Here is a 20526-nt window from a genome sequence, read left to right on the forward strand (position 1 = left end):
GTGGGGTAAGGATCCAGTTTTGCCATGAGCTGTGGTGTATGTCGCAGACATGGCTCAGATCCTGCATTGCTGTGGGTATGGCTGTGGCTGGCAGCTGTCACTCCTATTTGACCCCTAGCCTGGGAACTTCCACATGCTGCAGTGCAGCCCTAAAAAGCAAAAAAAAAAAAAAAAAAAAAAAAAAGATGTATTTAAAAAAAGAATTCCTGAGGATACAAATAAAATAAATGAACGAGCAGATATTACAATTGATACCACAGATATACAAAGACTCATAAGAGGCTGCTATGAAAAATTATATGCCAACAAATTAGACAACCTAGGAGAAATGGATAATTTCTTAGAAATCCACAACCTATCAAGGCTGAATCATGGTAAAATAGAAAATCTGAACAGAATGATGACTAGTAAGGAGATTGACTCAGTAACTTAAAAACTCCCAACAAACCAGAGTCCAGGATTGAATGATTTCACTGATGAGTTTTACCAAACAGTCAAAGAAAAACTAATACCAACTTTCATCAAACTTTTCCAAAAAAAAAATGTTAGCTGTGGGCTTGATCATGACATATGATCCTTTTATTGTATTACTGAATAATATAATAAAAGGATCATATGTTATGACCAAGTGGTATTTGTTCTGGGGATGCTCAATGGTGGAAAATTGAAAGCTTTTCCTCCAGGATCAGGGACAAGGATGTCCACTCTCATCACCTTTATTCAACATAGTATTGGAAGTCCTAGCCAGAGCAATTAGGCAAGGAAAAAAGAGGGGGTCATCTAAATTGGAAAAGAAGTAAAACTCACTATTTGCAGATGACACAATATTATATGTAGAAAACCCTAAATACTCCATCAAAAACTACTGGAATTAATAAGCAAATTCAATAAAGTTACAGAATACAAAATCAATAGGCAAAAATCTATTGTGTTTCTATACACTAATAACAAACTAACAGAAAAATGAAAAAAACATTCCCATTTATAATTACATTTAAAAGGATAAAACACTTCAGAATACATTTAACCAGAGGTGAAAAAACCTCTATATTGAAAACTACAAAACATTTATGAAAGAAACTGATGATGACACAACTAAATAGAAAGATTACATCTCATGGATTGTAAGAATTAATACTGTTAAAATGTCCATACTGGTCAAGGAAATCTATAGAATCAGTGCCATTCCTATCAAACTTTCAATGGCGTTTTTTTACAGAATTAGAACAAACAATAATAATATTTATATGGAATCACGAAAGACCCCCAAATAGCCAAGGCAATCTTGAGAAAGACAAAAAACAAAAACAAAAACAGAAAAACCTAGAGGCATCATATGGTACTGGCATAGAGAAAAACAGACACATAGATTAGTGGAACAGCAAAAAGAACTCAAAAATTAATCCATGCATATGTGGTTAATTAATTTGTGACAAAGAAGCCAAGAGTATACAATGGGGAAAGGATAGTCTTTTCTTTATTCTTTCTTTTTTTTATATATTTAGGGGTGCACCTGTGGCATATGGAAGTTTCCAGGCTAGGGGTCGAATCAGAGCTACAGTTGTCAGCCTACGCCATAGCTACGGCAATGCCAGATCCTTAACCCACTGAGCAAAGCCAGGGATCAAACTCACATCCTCAGATACTAGTCAGGTTCATTACCACTAAGCCACAATGGGAACTCCCAGGAAAGGATAGTCCTTTCAATAAATGGTGTTGGGAAGAATGGACTACTACATACAATAGAATGAAACTGGGCCAGTATTTTAGACCCTACAGAACAATTAGCTCAAAATGGATTAAATATTTAAATGTACAAACTGAAACCATAAACTCTTAGAAGAAGATATAGGCAGGAACCTCCTATGCACAGGTCTTGGTGATGATTTTTTGAATCTGACACCAAAAGCAAAAGCAACAAAAGCAAAAATAAACGACTGGGACTACATCAAACTAAAGAGCTTCTGCACAATAAAGGAAACCATGAAAAGGCAACTAATGAATGGGAGAAAATTACTGCAATTCATATATCTGATTGGGACTAATATCCAAAATATATTTTAAAAACTCAGAGTTCAGTAGTAAGAAAACCCTCAATCTGATTTTAAAATGGGCAGAAGATCTGAATAGACATTTCTCCAAAGAAGACATACAGATGGCCAATAGGTTCATAAAAAGATGCTCAACATCACTAATCATCAGGAAAGTTCAAATCAAAGCCACAATGGATTATCACCTCACACCTATTAAAAAATGGCTGTTATCAAAAAGACAAGAAATGACAAGCGTTGGAGAGAATGTAGAGAAAAGGAAATCTTTGTGCACTGCTGATAGGAATGCATACTGCTGTAGCCACTATGGAAAACATTAGGGAGGAGCCTCAAAAGTTAAAAACAGAACTACAATAAGATACAAGAATTCCATTCTGCAGTGTTTATCTGAAGAAAATGAAAACATTGACTCAAAAAGATATATGTACTCCCATGTTCATTGCAACATAATTTACTATAGCCAAGATATGGAAACTATATGAGCATTCATCGATAATGACTGAATAAAGAAGATATGATCTCTCTTCTTTCTGTGTGTGTGTGTGTGTGTGTGTATATCTCTCTTTGGAAGTCTAGCACCATATGTATATGTATATATGGTGCTAGACTTCCAAAGATCTGCAATGGAGTTCATTCTCTCCCTGTGATGCTATTAGCTACTCTCTCTCTCTCTCTTTCTGTGTGTGTGTTTGTGTGTGTGTCTCATCAGTAACATAATCTCAGCTCTATTCTACATGGATTATTTCTGATCTAATTTTAACAGCCCCTGCATTTCAAGAGATAGATATAAACACCAGATGGATATGACAAGAAAATTGGATTGTTTTGCAGTGAGTGAAATGTAGAAAGGCCTTTTCCCAACCATGCAGTAGACAGAATTGTCATAGTAACTTGTGTTTGAAATAAAATGGTCATAGATCAGAGGTGACACAGCCTTTTGTAAAGTTTGAAGTTGCTCCTTCTGTTGGGAAGAAAGAGGATCAAAAAAGAAAAAAGAACACAGACGATTTACTATCCATTTATTATGTTATCATCTGCTTACATTCACAAATATCTACCTTATACCTATATCTGTAAATAAAGCAATGAGATTCTTTAAAAGGCTATGTTTTCACACTTGGGCCAGAGCAAATCTAGTTTGAACTTGCGGATCAACTACTCCCAGCTCTCAAATGCTATAGGGTTACTGTTAAATAAGCACCTGCTAGATTTCCAGCATGATAGATGGAAGTGTCCTGCATCCTTTACTCAAATGTAGCTCCTCTTTCACACTTCAGGTCATGCATTAACGAACCTGTGACATTGTTTCTCAGTTCACTCTTCTATCTTCCTTAATCATTTTGGCACCAACTCACAATTTTGCTTCTTATGCCACCTCTGCCCAATCCTTGGTGTCCCAGTTTATGACCACTCTGGCATCTTACACTTTTAGCACACAACATTTTATGTTGAAGTTTTTATAAATGTATTTTTATCCCTCTGAACATTGTAACTATAATTTCCCATACAGACACCAAAAATGTGAGTGTAACCAGTATTTACTATGATCCAATGTATGACGGAGGCAGCTTTTATTTCAGATTCACCCTTCTCACCATCCATATTACCTTTAATTTTTCCCCTGGAGGCTAGCATCTTTCAAGAATATGATAGGTGAAGGGGGCTGTTAAAATGCAATCAGGCTGAAGGAAATGCACTTTTATTTTGGGAAAATTCATAAGAAAGCTCATCTTAGTGCAAAAGGTCCGCTTACCCCTTTGTCTCTGCTCTATAGGTCAGATGACTTCTAGGAACCAGCCCTCTTTGCCAGCCTCCCAGCTTTTAAAGGACTTTGTCCAGCAGTTGATCAAACACCTAGTCACTTATCCAGGGGTGGGCTAAGTGGAGGCAGCCATGACTGCTATTTACTTATTTATTTTTGAAAGGCTATAAATGGGCTGTGGGAAAAGATATGCAGAGTGAGGATTGGGGGTGTTCTCTGTCCCCAAATGAGGCTCACTAAGGCCCTATGACCATCTGTGGAGCTAGGCAGCAAGGTGGAAGAGCTAAAAGAAGTTATTTCCAAATCAGCATCATCTTGTGGACTTTGAATGTATTATTAAATATTATTAAAGATCCTCTATGATTCCACATACATGTTTAACCAGCTAACATATCTCTACATCTCAAAGCAAGTGGTGAGTGTCAGGGTTATACTTAGGAATGGCACAATCTCAACGTCTAGGTGAAGTACAACTTTGGAAGAGGAAGGACTGGAAAAGGAAAATGAGTTGTTTCCAGAAAAAAGGTGCTAAAGCAGGGCTCTGGGCCAATTTGTTGAAAACCAATTTACTAAAATTCACTTCACGAGTGACCGATTTCTTGACTTGTGAGGGTTTTGTTTATAAGTTTTAGCATAGTTCCTGCTGCTACCTTTGCCTCTCCCGGCCCCTGCCTCTGAATTTGACCCTGCCTCACTAACAAAACAGCCTGGGCAAACCTCTGAGACATGGCAAAGGAAAGCATAGGGCTATGATGAAACCAAAACTTTTCAAACCTCCGCCACATTTTGCCAATTGGGCATTTGGGAAATTGCCAGTAAATTGTGGTTCAGTGAATTAACTCCTTCCCCCATGCTACAGTCTTGCTTTATTGCGAGGCCACCTTGGAAGCAAAAATCACCAGAATTCTTGTGTTCAGTCTTTCATACCACGGTGGGGTTTTAGTGATTAAAGTTGAGTACTCAAATTTAAGACTTATTCCAACTTGGATCCCCAGGCAGACCCCCTCCAATTTTCTTGGCTGTGACTCTTTCCCACTGAGGGTCCCAAGTCTCTATAAAAGCATCATTCTGTGCAAGGTCCTAGATCATTGTTTCATCAAATCTCAAATGCCTTAAATGCCACTGTCTCCCACTGCATGTTCTTTTTTTTTCTTTGCTTTTTAGGGCCGCCCCCAAGACATATGGAAGTTCGTAGGCTAGGGGTCTAATCGGAGATTTGGGCCTACACCACACCCACAGTAATGTGGGGTCTGAGCCGAGTCTGCAACCTACAACACAGCTCACTGGAAATGCTGGATCCCCAACCCACTGAACGAAGCCAGGGATCAAACCCTCATCCTCATGGATACTAGTTGGATCCACTTCCCCTGCGCCACAAAGGGAACTCTGCATATTGCTGCACACTCTTATCTTTTGTTGCTTATGTCAGAATCTAAGCCTTTGGAAAAGTCCTCAAAGGAAATCTGAGAAATTCTAAAGGAAGTAGCAGAAGAATACAAATTAGAAAAACAATGAAATACTATCTGTAACCTATAAAACTGGCAAAGCATACAAAAAGAACTATGCCCATGTTGGCTCATAATAGTGGAGGAAAATACAAATTAGCACCGTTTCTGGAAAGGCATTTGCAAATGTACAAACTGAGTATCTTAAAATAGCCATTCATCTTCAATTTCTCTTATAGGATTTTTCTTAAGAAAATGCAAATGTATATAAAGATTATTATCCCAGTGATATATACCATTGTAAAATAAATGGAAATAGTTTTAATGTATATTCTTAAGGGATTAACTGAATGCATTATGCTATATTTATATGATATGTGATCAAGAATACTATGCAGGGAGTTCCCATTCTGGCTTGGCAGGTAAGAACCTGACAAAGCCTCTGTGAGGATGCGGGTTCCATCCCTGGCCTTGCTCAGTGGGTTAAGGATGTGGGTTGCTGCAGGCTTTAGGTCACGGATGCGACTCCCACCTGGCATTGCTTTAGCTGTGGTGTAGGCTGGCAGCTGCAGCTCTGATTTGACCTCTAGCCTGGGAATTTCCATATGCTATAGGTGCAGCCGTTTAAAAAAAAAGTCTACTCAGGTAATCAAACTGAGTATTGAAAATCAAACAATATTCAGTTTCCTATTCCTTCTCTAAATTCAAGCTAAGTTCAGCAAGTTTGGGAAGTAATCGATTTCCTGCCTCTCTTTTAAAAACAGGCTGTATGGTCACATTATATTAAATGAGGAAAACAACAGATTTTTAACCGATGTGTACATTATAACACTTTGTAGGAAGCATATCCAACATTAGGGGGGAAAGGCCATTAGTTCATACGCTAAATTAAATAACAACATTTATTTCTAGGGTAGGGTATTATTTTATCCTCTTTATTTCCAGATCTGTATTTTTCAAATTTTCTACAATTAACATGTTTGGCTTGGACTTTTTTTTTTTTTTTTGGCCTTACCCACGACATATAGAAGTTCCCTGGGCCAGGGACTGAAGCCCGGCCACCACAGAGACGACATGGGATCCTTAACCTGCTGCTATCCTTAACCTGCTGCTGAATCCACAGTGGGGACTCCCTTCTTATTTTTCTTTTAAAAATATTTTTGTAATTTCCCTTTGTGACATAATTAAAAAAGGAAAAAGATGAAGAAGGCAACCCTAGTTCTCTACTAGAAAGAAACGAATGCCTTTTCTCTCCCTTTAGCCAGTATTTTTCTTTAGAATATGGCAGCAAAAAAGATCATGGACACATTGGAGGGAAATTAAACACACACACACACACACACACACACACACACACACACCTTAAAGGATAAAGCACTAACAAGATGCAAATGATTACAAAAGAGGAAAATCAAACAATATTCAGTTTCCTATTCCTTCTCTAAATTCAAGCTAAGTTCAGCAAGTTTGGGAAGTAATCGATTTCCTGCCTCTCTTTTAAAAACAGGCTGTATTTAACGCTGCAGCGAGGTCTGAGAAAGCGCTGGTAGCGCCCTTTGCTGCAGAATGAAGGGATAGAAAATGCAGAACAGGAAATTGCTACACATGGCACGTTAAGAACCTTGCGCGGTGAAGGCAAAAGCTGCCTATAATAACTTTTATCATTCGGTGAAAGAAAGGAAAGGAAGGGAGGGGAGGAGAGGGGAAGGGAAGGGAGGGAGAAAGAAAAGAAAGTCCTTTTAGGAAAACAAACAGGAGCACTGAGCTAGTGTCACCCGGTTCACAGGCAGCTGACAGCTGTACATAGCAGCAAGTCAACCAGAAGAACTACTGAGCCGTTTCCAAGGTTTCAAAGGAAGGAGGAAGAGTCCAAAGAGCTCGTCCTCCCCTCTGGGAAAATGCGCCCGGGCCCCAGATGTGCCTCTCTCTTCCCGGACTCAGGTCTGCGTCAGCATCTGCAGGAGGGGCGGTCCCCGGGCCAGAGCATGCGCCCTGGGCGTTGCATAATCATCCTGGGCTGCCTCCCCACCTAGCGCTTGTCGGAGGCTCCCCCTGCTGGAAAAACTGGAAAATGATGCTCTCCCTGACCTGTCCTTGCCCCAGGCGCTCTCTGCATTTTAGGATGACCTCTCCCTTTTAGTCTTTCCTCTCTGCACCAGAAGGGAATTTTCTACAGAGAGAAGCAATGAATCTTAACCCCGTAGCACAAGGCATCCGCTGGAGCACCAGTCAGTAAACAGTTTCTGTAGGAAGAAGAGGTCATTATCAGGAGTTTCCTGACGCAGCTCTAGTTCTTGCCTTAAAGCCGTGCACTGAAGGATGGACAGGCCAGCCTCTCCTCTGACAGGAGAGGCCAGGCAGGGTTTCTTAGTGTCTGTGGGAACCTGAGGGGGCAGGTATACAGCATTCTCTTGCCTTTAAGCCCCCATCGTATCACAGAAACAGAAAGACCCTCATGCCACAGGGATTTCTAAATGTCTTTCCCCTTATTCCAGTCTCCATAAACCCCTTGTTACTCCTGTCAATTGCAGTGATCTCCCTAGATGTATAAGCTGTTGCCCTCATGTAGCCATAGGACTATCAGAGCTGCCAGGCTTTCCTCTAAATTGTCTCTTTTAAAGTTTTAGGACTCCTGAACTTGGCTAGGCTGAGCAGCACAAAATTTCCCATACCACTGTGCACTTTCTTTTTTCTTTTTCCTTTTCTTTTTAGGGCCTTACCCATGGCATATGGAAGTTTCCAGACTAGGGATCCAGTTGGAGCTGCAGCTACTGGTCTACACCAGAGCAACACCAGATCCAATCAGCATCTGCAACCTACACCACAGCTTGCAGAAAGGCCTGATCCTTAACCCACTGAGTGGGGGGTCAGGAATTGAACCCACATCCTCATGAGTACTAGGGGGTTCCCTACCACTGAGCCACAATGGGAACTCCCACTGTTCACTTTCACTAGAAGAAGGTGATATCAGTTCTTGTTCAGCTGAGAAAAAGCTAATGATTCTGTCACCTTCTCTTTGCTCAGTTTGTGACAGATGTGACACATCACTCACCTGAGCTGTGGCTGAAGCATGAGATCACAGGGAGGGGAATGTTGTGTTGGCGAAGGGTGTGGTTGCCCGGAGTACGCTCTGAATCTGCGGAAATCCTGGCCATTTAATCTTGGCCCGAGTTATTCACGCTCTTCTCGTGGTTCGCAGTCCTGGCTGCCCTTTAGAATCACCCAAGGAGTTTTAAGAATCACGGATGCTCAGGGGTCAGAATAATTATATCAGACTCTCTGGGAAGTGGAGCCAGAGCATCTGTATTTTTGCATAAGATTCTCAGATGACTACAAAGGTCAGCTGAGGCTTAGAACCCAACTGTAGTCTTGAGCTTCCTAGCTTGCAGGACACAATGTTATATAAGATAGGAACTCAGCCATGTTTGATAAAGGAATGAGTGAGTGACTAAATGAATGAAGTCTGAGAAGGACGAAAACAGATGTATGGCAAATATGCTAAAAGATTGTGATTCATGAGAAATACTGATAGTAGACCATGCGCTAAAAGATGTCCCCAAACTGGGAGTGAAAAGCTCTGAGGACAGGCTTAAGGAGATGGGTCAGGTGGCTACTGTTGAGGGGGAAGGACCCAAAAGTGTATATTGTGGGTACTGGTCTAGTTAAATCCTCTCTCCTTGTAGAGTGAGGACAGCAGGACGGGAAGGAGTGGCAGAGAGGGGAAGACTGTGAGGTCTCGTAACTGGTGAGCAAAAGAGGAGGGTGGTGCTGCCTTTGCTGCAGGGAATCCGTCTGGCAGAAGCTTGGGGAGCACACAGAGCACATGGAACTTGGGGTGCTTGGGGTGGTGGAAGCAGAGGGCCAAGGTGTGTTGTGGGGGGCAAGGCCCAAACCCGTCAAAGAGACTCAGGAACAAGAAAACACATTCAAGGAGTCTAGGCAAGTCCAGTCTCCACCAAAAGTAGATGGTGACAACTTTGAGACCAGGATTTGTTCTAGAAAGTTTCTTTCTTTCTTTCTTTTTTTCTTTCTTTCTTTCTTTCTTTCTTTCTTTCTTTCTTTCTTTCTTTCTTTCTTTCTTTCTTTCTTTCTTTCTTGTCTTTTTAGGGCCACACCCAGTGGCATATGGAGGTTCCCAGGCTAGGGGTCGACTTGGAGCTATAGCCGCTGGCCTATGCCACAGACACAGCAACATCAGATCCAAGCCGTGTCTGCGACCTACACCGCAGCTCATGGATCCTTAATCCACTGAGTGAGGCCAGGAATCAAACCCTCAACCTCATGGATACTAGTCAGGATTGTTAACTGTTGAGCCATCAAGGGAATTCCCTGTTCTGGGATGTTCCTAATTTCCCACGTATGTGAGGTATGTGAGAGGGGACTTGCTTCTCAAGTGAGTGCAAGCCGGAGGGGAACTGACCGAAAAATTAAGGCCAGAAGTAAAAGTCAGTCGGATTGTCAACAGTTAAAATGCACGCAGTGAAGGGTGGTGTCTGATGTTGCTCTGGGACGGGGGCATCTTTAGAGAAGAGAGAAGTTCTTTAAAAGGAATACAGGTCTCAGGTAGAACGAGGTTGGCCCTCAGGAACCATGTCTCCAGGCTTGTCGCTGACCAATTTTCCTAAACAGCCAGGACTGTCTCCTTTCTCATGTTCACATTCTCCCAATTCCAAAGAAAATTAATAACACGGAGCTTCTCTTCATGGTTGGGACAAAGCAATGCATCTTATGAGTCACTTCAGAAGGAACTGCTTCATAATGTTCTCAGTTAACATTCCAGATACAACCGGTTTATTCAATGCAAAGGAGTTATTAGGTGAATGTGGAAGGAAAAAGGTCTTTTTCCATCCTGGGGGCGCAGGGGGTGGGGGAGGCTTTGGTGAGGTCTTGGACACTAACAGACATTCACATTTATGGACATTTTCAAATCACCTGCAAAATTAATTGGAGAACATTATACCAATGAGCAGTGTTCATTTGTAAAAAGAAACCTCAATTATCTTTGGTGAGCTACCTTTCTTAGCTGCCCATGGCAGGTAATCAAACCCTACAGAAGTCTGAAAGGGGAAAGCAACATGGCAGGAAAGAAAGTTTGCATCTAACCCTGGTAGGAGAACTCCGGTGCAGGATTCTGGAATGACTTTGGAATTTTAGCTTCACAAAATGAAATAACTCTCTGCTGAGTGAGGATTTGTTTCTGGCACAGCGGGACGTCCTTAGTCATAAGCTTCTGAGTATTTTCTAGTCAAGATGGTGTTTGACGTTTATGTTTTTAGTTTTATCAAGTTGAATTCCACTGTACCCCACACATCCCACCATGCCCTCCAAGGGAAAAAAAAAAAATCTTAAAATGACAGATAAAGTGTTTTTTTTTTTTTTTTTTAATAAAAAGAATGTGGCCTACTCAAATTTTCAGTTCTTTTTGAAAACAAAAACAAAAACCCAGAGTAGAAACCAGAGCTGAAATTGTGTCTATATCAGCTTCCAGGAACACAAACAAGCATTTGACTTCTATAGGGGGATGGAGGCCAAACCCAACTCATAGATGGAAGAGAACCAGAGCTAGAGCAGGGTGTAAAATTCGGAGCAAGGGTAGTGCTCTCCCTCCAGTGAAAGGAGGCTGAGGAATGAACCTGCTCATGGTCAAGAGCTGTGACTTGTCTACACTGCATGATGGGAAGCATATAGTAACTCAACGAATACCCGAGTTGAGCCACCTGTCAGCAAAAATGGATGCCAAAAGCCATTGGTGTAATATCTTTAAAATGCTATGAGAATGTAACTGTCTACCCAGAGTTCCCTTTCCAACCAAACTGCTCCAGGGGTGATAAATAGATGAAGAAAATTTGCCACTGTGGACTCTCACCGAAATCATTATTGAAGGATATATTTATTACTACAAGCAAAAAGTCAGCCGAGAGGAAATAAGTAGAATTCCAGGTAATGCAGCAAGTATAGAAAAACCATTGGGAGTTCCCGTCGTGGCGCAGTGGTTAACGAATCCAAGACTAGGAACCATGAGGTTGCGGGTTCGGTCCCTCCCCTTGCTCAGTGGGTTAATGATCCGGCGTTGCCGTGAGCTGTGGTGTAGGTTGCAGACGCGGCTTGGATCCCGCGTTGTTGTGGCTCTGGCGTAGGCTGGTGGCTACAGTTCCGATTCGACCCCTAGGCTGGGAACCTCCATATGCCGCGGGAGCGGCCCAAGAAATAGCAAAAAGGACAAAAAAAAGAAAGAAAGAAAGAAAGAAAAACCATTGAAGTATGCCAGGAAAAGTTGATGTATGACAGATAATCTTTTTTTTTTTTTCCTTTTTAGGGCCACACCCAAGGCATATGGAGGTTCCCAGGCTAGGGGGTCTAATAGGAACTACGGCTGCCGGCCTGCGCCACAGCCACAGCAACGCAGGATCCGAGCCGTGTCTGCAACCAACACCACAGATCAAGGCAATGCTGGATCCTTAACCCACTGAGCAAGGCCAGGGATTGAACCCACAACCTCATGGTACCTAGTTGGATTCATTTTCTGCTGTGCCACGATGGGAACTCCCTTTTTTGTTGGTCTTTTTATGATAATCTTTAATTATACCCCCCCCCCCCAGGTTTCTTCGAGAACAGGAAGTTAATTACTTTGATTAAATTGTAATTAGCATAAATAGATGAGGCTATATTAAGAGCAATGGTAACAGAGAAATACAAGTGTGTTTGTGCTTCTGTTTTTAAGGAAAAAGTAATTTTGTCCTGTAGTTCGGCCATTTTTCCCCATTATATGAAAGACCATAGTGATGAAAAAAATTGAAAAGCACATTTTACTTGATTTATAATACCTAAGTCTGCAAAAAGCCATGGAGTATTTTAAGATATTAGAGAAAAAAATTCAGATGAACTAAATCTAACTAATATGTGTATCAGCATACCTACAGCATACACTGGAGTGAAAAAAATCATTTTGTAGGATGTTTTAAAATGACACCATGTAAATTCAATTTTAAAACCATGCTGAGCATAGGATAACACAGTATCCATCTTTTAGGTCAAAATTAGATTAACACTGTCATCTCTCAGTCTCTTCCCTTGCCTCTGACGAATTCTCCCCTTCCTAAAAGTAACCACTCTTCTAACACCAGCTTTGTTTTGTGTTCGAAGTTAATGTTATGAAATCACTTAATATGCATTCTATCTTCATTCTTTTGTTCAACCTTGTATTTGTGATATAGTGATTTGAGTTCAGCTATCAACTTGGAAGTAAATTCTATCTCTCCATCCATCTATCATCTGCACATTATGCAATCATATGATATCATATTCTATTAGTCAGGGTATGCTGAGTTTATGCTAGTAACATAAGGGTAGTAAAATGCCTGTAAAAATCTCCGTGGATTAGCACAAAGTGTTTCTTTCTTGCTCATGCAAAAATCCAGTGCAGGTCTGGTGAATCTCCATAGCTACTCTCTTCCACACATGGCCCAAAGACCCGAGCTGCTGGGGCCTTCAAGTTCTGATATTTCAAAGCATGGCTTCCACACTTGCTGCCAACAGGGAAACAAAGGATAGGAAATCGCAGAGGAGCTGTTTTCTGTTCCAGCATGGAAGTGACACCCATCACACCGACTCATATCCATCTGTCACAACTAGCCATAAAGCACTTCTTACCTGCCCGAAGGCTGAGAAGTACCATCTTCTGGATGCCTAGGTAAGAGAGGAGAATCCAGAGATTGGTGGGCATGAGTGGGGTCTGTCACACACATAGCTTAACAAAATAATTTTTATATAGCTCTAACATAAATTACATAAAGTAGCCATGGTAGAAAATTTTTGGCTACTCTTTGTAATAAACTAATGATAGATGAAACCTATTTAGCAAGATAAGAAATTCAGCTGCCACAATGGAAAAAAATGGCAAATTTAACAACAAAATATGTGGAACTGATTGTGTCTTAGGAATATAATAAGCAAAGTCAAACCTTACCAAACCAGGGAGTTCCCATCGTGCCTCAGTGGTTAATGAATCTGACTAGGAACCATGAGGTTGCGGGTTTGATCCCTGGCCTTGTTCAGTGGGTTAAGGGTCTGGCATTGCCGTGAGCTGTGGTGTAGGTCGCAGATGTGGCTCGGATCCTGAGTTGCTGTAGCTGTGGTATAGGTTGCAGATGCAGTTTGGATCCCATGTTGCTGTGGCTCTGGCGTAGGCCGGTGGCTACAGCTCCGAATAGACCCCTAGCCTGGGAACCTCCATATGCCGCAGGTGTGGCCCTAGAAAAGGAAAAAAAAAAAAAAAAAAAAAGACAAAAAAAAAATCTTACCAAACCAAAATGTAAGTAATAAAATGTTAACGTCCCTTAAGTACAAGTAAGCTTCAATAAATGGATAACGACAAAAACGATAAGACAACAGAAAAAAATGGAGAGGAGATACTTGCAGAATATTTATAAAAGTAGTAATCAAATTGATAATGATGCTTACCCTGACTTGTAATTAGTGAAAAATTTTCACCCATCAGAACCATAGAATTTGTTAAAATTAATAATTTCTAGTATCGATGAAGTTGAAGGGAAATAGATATTAGTTTCATATATTATTAGAGGGAATGTAAATTACCTCAAACCTTGTGTGAAGTAATCTATGTGATATATATGTCTGTCCTATGACTCAACAATTCCATGTCAGGAAATCTGTATTAAAAAATACCTGTACATGGAATTCCCATTGTGGTGCACAGAAACGAATCCAACTAGGAACCAACCACGAGGTTGCTGGTTCAATCCCCGGCCTCGCTCAGTGGGTTAAGGATCTGGCATTGCTGTGGCTGTGGTGTAGGCTGGCGGCTACAGCTCCAATTCAACCCCTAGCCTGGGAACTTCCATATGCCACAGGTGGCCCCCAAAAAGCAAAAACAAAACAAAACAAAACAAAAACAAACCAACCCTATATATGGTATATGGAATGGATGGTCAATAAGGACCTACTGTATAGCACAAGGAACTCTACCCGGTATTCTGTGATAACCTATATGGGAAAATAATCTGGAGAAGAATGGATGTGTGTGTATAACTGAATCACTGTGTTGTACAACAGAAATTATCACAACATTGTAAATAAGCTACTTTATATAAATACTTTAAATAAATAGTTCAATAAAACCTTAAAAATGAATAAAAAAACCTTATATAGAGCCTGAATGAAGTAAGTTTAAGGATGTTCACTTCAACACTGATGATAATAGTATTAAATAAGTTTTAAATATTCATTAATGGGAGACTGATTCAATAATTCACAGTTTATTCATTATACACAATTCTATAATTTGCCAAAGCTATAGATTTACTTCACAAAATGATTTTTCAATTACTAACTTTTTACCATAATGGTTTTTGAAAGTTTATACCACTTTTTGGATGACTATATATTTTTTATAACAATGCTTTCACCTAAAAACCTACACAATACCTTCGATCCAAAGAATTATATATATATTATGTATATATATAATATACATTAATTTTATGGCTACACTCATGGCATATGGAAGTTCCTGGGCCAGGGATTGAATTTGAGCTCCAGCTGTGACCTACACCACAGCTCCAGAAATGCCGGATCCTTTAACTCATTGCACCACAGCCAGAACTCCTCAAGAAAAATATTTTGACTTATCATTTTAAATTTTGAGGGACACACTCAAAATTTACTCAACATGATAATTTTTGTGCAGAGGGGATTTTCAGGACAAATTTGAATTGCTGTCTGATTTGCCTGATCCCCGACAATTTCCTTTCCAGGCATACAGGGCGAGAGGGATCAAAGAGCAGCAACTTCTATGACTCTTTGGTCTTTTATGCACCTACATTCCTATTTTCAAATGTTTTGATCCACTCTTGCATTTAGCCTTTACTTTCAAGTCTACTTTGAAAGTTAACCATGAGCCCGCAAATGGCTCAAAAATGGACAAATTGCGTTTCAAAAAGGATGGCGAGGAAACTTTAATCATGGAGCAAAAGTGAGATGTGATGAAAGAGGATGGAAGAGGGAGGCAGAAATATCCTGCCCTCCTTTAAGATAGTTTACTTACTACGGGGTATTGAATGTCTGGCTAAAAGCCTGTTACCTCACCTTCCTCAGTCTTTCCTAGACTTCTTCCTGTACCTGTCCTCTGCTCTACCCTTTACTACCTGGTCCTTCTCAGGGAGGTCACGAAACCTTCATGACACTAGGACTTTTACTTCACTTATGGAAAACTGACTTTGTTTCCTTGCAAATTGTTTTTTATTGCTCATATACACTTGGTTTTATTGTCCATCTATTTTTCCCTGTGAAAATAGTTTTTGGTATCTTATGTTGGGTTGAAAGGTATCATAATTTTTCCCGTTAAAATTGTTATACATATTAATTTTCAATTTAATGACTTTACACTTAGTGGCACAGTTCGGGTTATGAATAAAAGTTGTTAATCAAGGCATGGAGGTGTTGAAGAGATTTATACATAATGATATGCAAATTTTTCTATGCTTGGTGAGTGGACAAAAGCAAGTTGTTGAATGTTTTCTAAGTTACGACCTCCTTTTGGCAAAAATGATTGGGAATGATCTGGAATGACCCAATGAAAGGAGATTATGTCTGTGCTTATATAGCACACTAGTCATTAGTTTTAAGATTCTGAGACACAATGCAAAGATTATATCCCAGGTCCATAATTTACTGTAAAACTTTGAATAACATAATTGCCTCCTCTTTAACTTGACTTTTTTTTTTTAAGCTGAATATCCAGAATAGTTATTATACTTCACAAGGAAGTTGTGATAAATAAACAAACTCCTATCAAACATAGTAGATAAGCTACACACTGCCACATTCCCCTTGTGGCTCAGTGGAAAGGATCTGGCATTGTCCCTGCAGCAGCTTAAGTCTTTGTTGTGACATGGGTTTGATCCCTTCCCTGGGGAATTTCTACATGCCGTAGGTGTGGCCAAAAACTACATACTGAAGCTATTTTACATAGATAGATAGCTAAGTGTAGACATAGATATATCTATATTGTTCAAATTTATTAAAAATGAATGTGAATTAACCTTGTAAAACAATAAGAATAAATCTATAAGGTGTGCTGAAGTTTTGGACTAGGCTTTCCCATACCGCATGTGACTGCTCTTTCCTGAATAATTTGAATCCATATATAAATTTGAATGTTTCTACAAACTGACTGTTGATTCCTGGGTCTAGTACTGGTTCTATTTCCACACTCCTGCTCCTGCCTGGGAGGGATGCTTCTCCAGCTTTGGACTCCTAGGTTAAGCAGGGTTTGTTTTTTTTTTTCAGTATCATAATTTATTTATTTTGCTTTTGATGGGGGGTGGGGGGGGCACACACCTATGGCATATGGAAGTTCCCAGGCTAGTGACTGAATCAGAGCTGCAACTACCAGCCCACACCACAGCCACAGCAACACCAGATCCGAGCCATGTATATGCCCTATATCACAGCTCATGTCAATGCTGGATCTTTAACCCACTGAGGGAGGTCAGGGATTGAACCTGCATCCTCATGGATACTAGTCGGGTTCATAACACGCTGAGCCACAATGGGAACTCCCCAGTACCATAATGTAAAAAACAACTTTTTAAAAGGTTTGTTTTTGATCATCTTTATCCATTCTTCCCACACCATTTTGAGCACTGTAATTTTGAATGACAAAGGGACTATATATATATTTTTTCACATAGGATATAAATACTCACCATTTATTAATTCTTGCTTCTGTCTCATGTTGCTTTTTGTTTTCATTTTCTGAGGGGAGAAGAGACCTGGTAATGAGAACACTTTAGTGTGGAAAACCTGAGTCCATGGTTTCCACTTACCTGCCTTTAGGAGACACTGAAAGTGAGGAGAAGCTGGGGAGCTCCTGAAATGTGATAGCAAACTTCTGTCCACTGCTGCGATAGAGATGGGGGCCTTTATAGGTAAATCGATGAGTGGTAATAATACCAGACTTAGTTTATCTGCCCAGTGACAACACCTTTGGTAGGTGTGGTCTAGGTATGAAGTGCTCAAAGTGCAAACAGGCCTTCTTTCCCTTGAGAAACAATTGAATGCTTGTCTCCTAGCAACTATGAAGAGAAGGATGAATGGAAGGTGAAAATTAAAAGGGGGCAGACTATGAGAGAGCTGCAGGAGGGACATTGGATCACTGAAGATTTATAAAGATGTAGCTTTCCTCCCCTGCTGTGCTCAGGAGAAAGTTTACATAATGAACTTAAATTCTGTTGGGAATTGAAATAAATTGATTTGCAACACCGCATTTTCTTCCCCTTGGCCTTCCTTAGTTTTGGGTCCTCACAAGTAAAGATTTATTCTGAATACTCTGTTATTCAGCCTTTTTTCTGAGGCTTGGAAATCATTTTACATTTCACCAGTCCTTTAAATGTGGCATCAAGTTGTCCTGTAATTGACTTGTCTCTGCTCTATGTTTTAACACACAAAATTCCAGCCAAATTAAAGTACAACAGATGGGAAAAGTCACTTGGAAAGGAACAGCTAGAGAAGCAGTTTTACTTCCTCTTTGAAAGCTAGGATTAATATACTGATTTCAGATAAGTGAGGATTCATTTCAAATCCTTGAAACATAGGTATGTGAACTGAATCCAAACAGCGATTAGTTCTTCTTTTGAGCCTGTAGGGACATCTCCCCATTGCAGCTGGTTCTGTATCTTGGTCACCTTGTATCTTCATCGCCACCCCAGATGCTGAGCCCTTGCTCGTGTGCTGCACTGCTCATAGCTCCTGGTGTCAACCTGACACTTATCAACCCCATTCATATATAGAAAGAAAGCAAGAAAATCAGAGCTAGTCAGGACAACTCTGAACAAACCCCAAACCCCAAAGCCCTCAAGGGCATTATCTTGTTCTTTGATATAAGGTCCCATTGAGGATATTGACCCTGATACAATTCACCAATTTGATTTGATTTCTACAGTTTTTTTTGAATTCATCTTTGAGTATGTGTATTTCATTCTGTACGCTATACACTCTAAATCTGTGTAGGTTTACATATCCACTGTCACAGCCAAGATTCTGGGCACTTTCAACACCACCAGGATACCTGGTGTTGCTCTTGTGAATGAAAACCAGGCTCCCTTCTCCAAATCCTGGCAACCAGGAATGTGTCCTTTATTTCTAAAACTTTGTTGTTTCTAGAATGTTCTATAAATTGAATCATACAGAATGTAACCCTTGGGGACTGACTATTTTCACTGAATATGATTCCCTGGAAATTTACCCAGGCCATCGTGTGTTGTTTGTTCCTTTTTTATCGCTGAGAAATATATTCCATGGTATGTGTCTAACAGCATTTGTTTAATCATTCACCTGTTGAAGTGCATTTGGGCTGATTCCAATATTTGGCCCTTGTGAATAAAGCAACTATGATAATTCATGGAAAAGTGTTTGGGTGAACATAGTTTTCATTCCTGGGATAAATGCCCACAAGTTCAATTGCTGGGTTATGTGGTATTTGTGTGTTTGGTTTTTGGGGGGAACTACCAAATTGTTTGCCGAAGCGGCTGTATCATTTTATAGTACCACCAGCAATACATGAGTGATCTAGTTTCTTCTTATTCTCACAGGCATTTGGTGTTGTCAATATTTTCTATTTTAACCGTTCTGATAAACTATGCATTGATATTTTTTTTATTTTAATTTACATTTTCCTGATTGCTAAGGGTGTTGAAAAACTTTTGGAGTGTTTATTTGCTATCTCTCCATCCTCTTCGGTGATTTCTCTTCAGGCCATTTGCCCATTTTCTAATTGTTGACTTTTGGGTTTGGAGCATTATTTAAATATTTTAACAACTAGTTCTTTGTCAGATATGATATGTGGTTTGCAGATATTTTCTGCCAATGTGTGGCTTGACTTTTTATTCTTTTTATATGACACTTTGCAGAGCAAGTTTTTTTTTTTTTTTTTTTTTTTTGTCTTTTGTCTTTTTGTTGTTGTTGTTGCTATTTCTTGGGCTGCTCCCGCGGCATATGGAGGTTCCCAGGCTAGGGGTTGAATCGGAGCTGTAGCCACCGGCCTACGCCAGAGCCACAGCAACTCGGGATCCGAGCCGCGTCTGCAACCTACACCACAGCTCACGGCAACGCCGGATCGTTAACCCACTGAGCAAGGGCAGGGACCGAACCCGCAACCTCATGGTTCCTAGTTGGATTTGTTAACCACTGCGCCACGACGGGAACTCCTGCAGAGCAAGTTTTTAATTTTGACGAAGCTCATACTACCAATTTTTTCCTTTTATGGATTGTGATTTCGATGTCAAATCTAAGAATTCTTTGCCAAATATTCCAAAGATTTGATTTTATATTTTTTTTCTAAAAGTTTTACAGTTTTATGTTTCCAATTTGAATATATCATCCAGGAGTTTTTGTTGTGACTCAGTGGTTGACGAATCTGACTAGGAATCATGAGGTTGCGGGTTCGATCCCTGGCCTTGCTCAGTGGGTTAATGATCCGGCGTTGCCATGAGCTGTGGTGTAGGACACAGACACGGCTCGGATCCCGTGTTGCTGTGGCTCTGGCCTAGGCTGGCCGCTACAGCTCTGATTGGATCCCTAGCCTGGGAACCTCCATATGCTGCAGGAGGGGCCCAAAAAATGGCAAAAAGACATAAATCAATCAATCAATCAATCAATCAATCAATCATCCATTTTGAGTCAAATTGTGTTTGAGGCAAGAGGTTTAGGCTGAGGTTCTTTTATCTTTTTTTTTTTGTCTTTTTTTTTTTTTTTTTTTTTTTTGCTATTTCTTTGGGCCGCTCCCGCGGCATATGGAGGTTCCCAGGCTAGGGGTCGAATCGGAGCTGTAGCCACCGGCCTACGCCAGAGCCACAGCAACGCGGGATCGGAGCCGCGTCTGCAACCTACACCACAGCTCACGGCAACGCCGGATCGTTAACCCACTGAGCAAGGCCAGGGATCGAACCCGCAACCTCATGGTTCCTAGTCGGATTCGTTAACCACTGCGCCACGACGGGAACTCCCTCTTTTATCTTTTTCTTTTCTTTTTTGTCTATGGAGGTTCAGTTGCTCTGGTACCATTTGTTGTATATCGTTCTTCCATTGAAGGGGTTTTGCATCTCAGTTAAAAATTAGTTAGGCATACTTGTATGGCTCTATTTCTGGGTCCTCTATTCTGTTCCACTGATCTACTGTCTACTATGCTGCCAATATCATATTGTTTTGATTATAATAGCTAAATAGCCTTAATATTGGGGAGAGGAATTCC

At 40.5% G+C, this 20526-nt stretch overlaps 1 protein-coding gene and 1 long non-coding RNA gene across 10 annotated transcripts in view; one reads left to right on the forward strand and one right to left on the reverse strand.

Moving 5' to 3' along the window:
• The window catches only part of LOC146405956 (uncharacterized), a 42035-nt gene extending 24060 nt beyond the window's left edge, over window positions 1-17975 (reverse strand). The window contains exons 1-3 of the mRNA XM_085020439.1: window positions 17828-17975; window positions 17105-17245; window positions 12909-12944 (exon numbers count right to left, since the gene is read on the reverse strand). Of these exons, the coding sequence (XP_084876565.1) occupies window positions 12909-12944; window positions 17105-17245; window positions 17828-17975 (325 nt within the window). The remainder of the gene's footprint in view (window positions 1-12908; window positions 12945-17104; window positions 17246-17827) is intronic.
• LOC102160169 (uncharacterized) overlaps window positions 1-20526 on the forward strand; it is a 426691-nt gene that overhangs the window by 327484 nt on the left and 78681 nt on the right. The window lies entirely within an intron of this gene.

This window comes from Sus scrofa, chromosome 1 (genome assembly GCF_054392235.1).
Source record: "Sus scrofa isolate SSC_HxYL_T2T_F1_AM1 chromosome 1, Sscrofa_HxYL_maternal_Yorkshire_Landrace_v2.0, whole genome shotgun sequence".
Taxonomy (NCBI): Eukaryota; Metazoa; Chordata; class Mammalia; order Artiodactyla; family Suidae; genus Sus; species Sus scrofa.